The 5,166-nt window shown below is 44.7% G+C and overlaps 1 protein-coding gene across 1 annotated transcript; it reads left to right on the top strand.

Moving 5' to 3' along the window:
* Positions 1-3,532: 3,532 nt before the first annotated feature.
* On the top strand, positions 3,533-4,518 carry GPR32 (G protein-coupled receptor 32). The gene is given in 6 exon segments (XM_068527162.1): positions 3,533-3,939; positions 3,941-4,074; positions 4,077-4,211; positions 4,214-4,422; positions 4,424-4,480; positions 4,483-4,518. Coding segments are annotated over 6 exon segments (978 nt in total).
* The last annotated feature ends 648 nt before the right edge of the window (positions 4,519-5,166 follow it).

The raw sequence follows: 5,166 nt of genomic DNA on the forward strand, positions 1-5,166 counted from the left end.
GCTGTGTCAAAGACACTGGTCTTTATCCCAAGAGCGATGAGGACCCACAACAGTTTTTCAGTTGGACCTTTGAAGGATCATTCTGGCTGCAGTGTGACAAATGTCTTGTGGCGGGGGGGGCAAGTACAGGAGCAGGAAGATCAGTAGTAGGTGGGAGATGCTGGGTGCTTGGACGGAGGGGCTGGGGAGACAGGAAGAAGTGCACAAACACAAGAGGCTTTTTGGAGGCAAAATCAACCAGACTTTGTGATGAATTGGAGGTGGGGGAAGAGAGAGAGGTGTTCAAGGATTCTACACCCCTATCTCAGGTGAGCAAACTGAGGCTCAGAGAAGGAAATTTCTTTGCCCAAGATCACACAGCCAGCGTCTCAACTAGAATTTCCGCCTATGACTGTCCCATGTCTAAGCTCACATGCTTTCTCCAACACTAGATGTCTCTTCTCTCTCTACACTAATCCTTGGTGTTCACACTCAGGCTCAAGGCTGTAAATAACATTTAAATTCTAATGATGCCCACATGTCTCTAGCTGGAAAATCTCTCCTGTAATCTCACTGCCAATATCTAACTGCCTATTTGGATGTCTAACAGGCAAACTCAAACTTAACGTGTCCAACACTCAACTCCTGGTCTTACCCCAAACCTGTCCTCCCCTCCACTGTCTTCCCCATCAGTTGATGGAGCTCCAACTTCCAGCTGTTCAACCATCTGTGGTCACCCCTGACTCTGCTATTCCTCTCACTCTGCACATCCAGCCCATTAGCAAATCTGGTCAGCTGTGCCTTCAAGATGCATCCAGGTTCTGTTTCTTACTACCTCCTCTGATATCTATTACCATGATCTGAGGCACCATCATTGTTCACCTGGATTTTTGCAGAAGCCTCCTCACCTGGCCTCCTGCTTCCATCCCAGCCCCCTTCAGCCTAGTTTCAACCCAGAAGCTGCAGTGATTGTTAAAAATCTAAGTGAGAACCTGTCCCTCCTCTTGTCAAGATTCTCTTGTGGCTCCTACCTCATTCAGAGTAAAATCTGCGGGAGTCCTCACTGTGGCCCACAAGATGCTACATGAACTGACCCCATCCCCTGTCTCATCTCACCTCCGACCCCTCTCCCCATTGCTCACTGACCTTCTCACTGTTCCTTGGACATAGTAGGCATGAGCCTACCTTAGGGTCTTTGCACAGCTATTACTGCTATCTGCAATACTCTTCCTCCAGATATTCATATGGCTTTCTCCCTCACCTCCTTCAAATCTTTGCTCAAATGTCACAGCATTGTTCTTCTGCATGTAAGGTGTCATGTTTCTCTGGCTGCTTTCAAGATTGTCTAGTTTTGGGTTTCAACAGTTTGATTATGGTGTGCTTGGGAGTGATTTTCTTTTATTTGTTTTGCTTGGAGGTTATTGACATTCTTGGATCTGTAAGTTAATGTCTTTCACCAAATTTAGTAAACTGTCAGCCATCATTTCTGCAAATATGTTTCTGTCCCATTCTCTTTTCTTCTCCTTCTGAAACTCCACTTATTTGTAGGGCAGACTGACTGATATTATTTTACAGGTGTCTGAGGTTCTATTTACTTTTCTTTAATATTTTTTTCTCTCTGTTCTTCAGGTTGGATAATTTCTATCAATCTATCTTCTAGTTCACTGATGTCATTTCCAATTTTTTTTTCTTTTTTTGGCCACACCGTGTGGCATGCTGGATCTTAGTTCCCAGACCAGGATTGAACCCCTTGCATTGAGAGCACAGAGTCTGAACCACTGGACCACCAGGCAAGTCCTGTCATTTCCAATCTTTTGTGAAGTCCAGCCAGTAAAATTTTCATTTCAATTGTTATGGTTTTCAGCTCTAGAATTTCCATTTGACTCTTTTTTTTCCCAGTTTCTCTTTCCTACTAAGTTTCCCCAACTGTTTATTAATTATGCATATCTTTTCCTTTAAGTCTTTGAACATATTTGTATTAGGTGCTTTAACGTCTTTGCATATTGCAATATCCATGTTATCTCAGATTTGTTTTCTTTCCTTCTTTCTTTCTTTCTTTCTTCCTTCCTTCCTTCCTTCCTTCCTTCCTTCCTTCCTTCCTTCCTTCCTTCCTTCCTTCCTTTCTTTCTTTCTTTCTTTCTTTCTTTCTTTCTTTCTTTCTTTCTTTCTTTCTTTCTTTCTTTCTTTCTTTTTCTTTTTTTGCCATGCTGCATGGCTGGCAGGATCTCAGTTCCCTGACCAGAGATTGAACCCAGGCCACAGCAGTGAAAGCCTGGAACTCTAACCACTAGGCCACCAAGGAACTCCGTCGGATTTGTTTTCTATTGACCCCTTTCTTTGTTGAATATGGCTCATGCTTTCCTGTTACTTCACACGTGTAGTGGTTTTTAATATTTATTTATTTATTTATTTATTTATTTGGCTGCTTTGGATCTTCGTTGTGGCTTCTCTCTAGTTGTGATGCACAGGCTCCAGAGTGCGTGGGCTCAGTAGTTGCAGGGCGCAGGCTTAGTCATCCTGCAGGATGTGTGATCTTAGTTCCCCGACCAAGGATCGAACCTGCGTCCCCTGCATTGGAAGGCGGATTTTTAACCACTGGACCACCAGGTGGTCCCTGTAGTGGTGTTTAATTGGATACTGGCATTATGCATGATATATTGTAGAGACTTTGCATTGTGTTTTGTTCCTCTGAAGAGTGATTCTTGTCCTAGCAGGCAATTAAGTTGGCTGGACTCAAACTCCAAACTCTAATCTCTATGGTGGGCAACAGCTGAGATCTCTGCTTAGTTCTTTCAAATTCCAGCTGTTGCTTTTTCACCAGGCATCCTGGGATCTCCCCTGAACGTAAATAATTTAGTCAGTCAAGGATTTGGATGGATTTCATATGCAGATTTTGGAGTTTACCATCCCTGGGGCTCCCTTCCTTCCACAATTCCCTCCCTTCTCACTATTTTTCTGGCTGATCTGCCAGCTCATATCTCTCTCCTCTCACACCTGAAGCCAATGAGGATGCAGCAATTGCAAAATGCTCATACCCAAAAGATGCAAACTCACAACTGTGACCTCATGCAGTTACCCTATTAAGGGTAGACTCTCCTCCAGTTTATGCTCGATTTTGATCACTCTCCAATGTCTTCAAACAGTGGATTGATTTTTAAAGTTTCGTACAGATTTTATAATTTTTTTAATCTGCCAGACTGTCTCACAAAGCTGCTCTGACATAAAAGTCAGAGGCCACTCTTTTTTATTTTGCATTACTTTTTCCCCACAGCACTTGTAATCTTCTAAAGTTGTACATCATGGATTTATTTATTATACGCACTGTGTTTCCCATCTGACATCTCCCACTAGGGTATAAGTCCTATGAGGGCCTGTTTTGTTACATGACTCAGTTCCAGTACCTAGAGCAGTATCAGAGTGACATAATAAGCACTCAATAAAAATATATTGAATGGAAAAATGAATGAAGGGGTCTCAGAGGAGGCCATGGGCTCTGAATAGCAGTGAAAGGTAACTTGTAGCTCTGATATGTGGTCCTTCCTCTTCTAGAAAGATGAATTCTACCTCTGCTCCCAAATGCCATCCTCAGGAGACAGAGTGCCTCCACCAGCTGACCACAGTTATCGTGTCTGTGTCCTTTGTGGTAGGTGTAGTGGCGAATGGGCTGGTGCTCTGGATGACTGTTTTCCGAATGCCACGAACTTTTACTACCATCTGGTTCTTCAACCTGGCCCTTGCCGACTTCACTGTCTTACTGTCCCTGCTTATCACCATACAGAGTGTAGCAATTGGTCAGTGGCTCCTCAACGATGTGGCCTGCAAGCTTTACATGACCTTCTTGGCCCTCAGCTTCTTTACCAGCATCTGCCTCTTGGTCCTCATCTCTATGGACAGTTGCGTCTCTGTCCTCTATCCTATCTGGTCCTGAAACCACTGCACTGCACAGCAAGCAAGTTGGCTGGCTGGCTGCTATCACTTGCTCTCCATACTTGATTTTCCAGACCACTGAAGAACAGAAAGGATGTGTCTACTGCTGCTTCAGTATTGACATAGAGAATAAGGGGAAGGAGAATCCAGCTCCCAGGATAGGAAGTGAGTGGTTTCGAAGAGGAAAATGACTGTGGCCATCATTCACCTCCTGCTGGGTTTCTTGGTGCCCTTGGTGATCATCAGTACCTGTGCCCACCTCACCTGCACCAAGTTCCAGCAGGAGGGCTGGGTCCATGCCAGCCAGCAAAGAGGTTGCTGCTGGTGTTGGTGAGCACCTTTTTCATTTCCTGGTTCCCGTTTAACATGGCGCTCTTGGTCCAACTGGAGCAACCACAAAACGAACCTGACCCTAAGATGCTGCTCATCCTCTGGGCTACCTTCTCCCTGGGCTGTTTCAACAGCTGCCTCAACCCTTTCCTCTATGTCTTCATTGGCAGAGATTGCCAAGAAAAGGTTTTTCCAGTCTTTGCCTTTTGCCTTGGCCAGAGCATTTGGTGAGGAGGGGTTTTTCAGTCTGCCTGTCCCCAAGGTGAAGCCCCCAGGGTATGATGGAAACCTTCATGTACAAGCTGGAAAACCTCCTGCTTAGTTTGCAGCCCCTTCCCTAGGCTGACTTCCAAGACTCTGCCAAATCCTGCCTCTTCTTTCAGGAAGTCTTCCCGGCAATCTCTTATCTAAATCTCTCCGTTAGAAACATCTAGTTTTCCCCCAGTATCCATCCTATCCTTCCTTTATAGTAAGACTCCTACTTGTTTTAAACGATTCACGTGGTTAGCCAAGGAAAAAAAGACTACATTTCCCAGTGTCCCTTGCAACTAGATAGGGCCATGTGACTACTTTCTGGCCAATAGTATGTGAGTGAAAGTAATCAGTGTAATTTCCTTGAGGTGCCCTTAATGGAAGATGCCTGCTCGCCATTCCTCCATTTCCCCCTTTCCATTGTCTAGAATGCAGATGTATCAGTTAGCTTTGCAGTGTAACAAATGTCTCCAAACTTAGAGGCTTAAAAGAATAACCTTTTATGATTTCTTTGGGTCATCAACTTGGGCTGGGCTCAGCTGAGCAGTTTTCTGTTTTGGCTGGGCTTCCTCAGGCATTTGTGGTCAGCTATGGGTCAGCTAAGTGACTCTGTTTCTGGGAGGGGTTGTTGACCTTCAGCTAGGATGATGGGATTGATCAAGCCATGTAGTTCTCATC

Source organism: Eschrichtius robustus, chromosome 19, assembly GCF_028021215.1.
Source record: "Eschrichtius robustus isolate mEscRob2 chromosome 19, mEscRob2.pri, whole genome shotgun sequence".
Classification (NCBI taxonomy): domain Eukaryota; kingdom Metazoa; phylum Chordata; class Mammalia; order Artiodactyla; family Eschrichtiidae; genus Eschrichtius; species Eschrichtius robustus.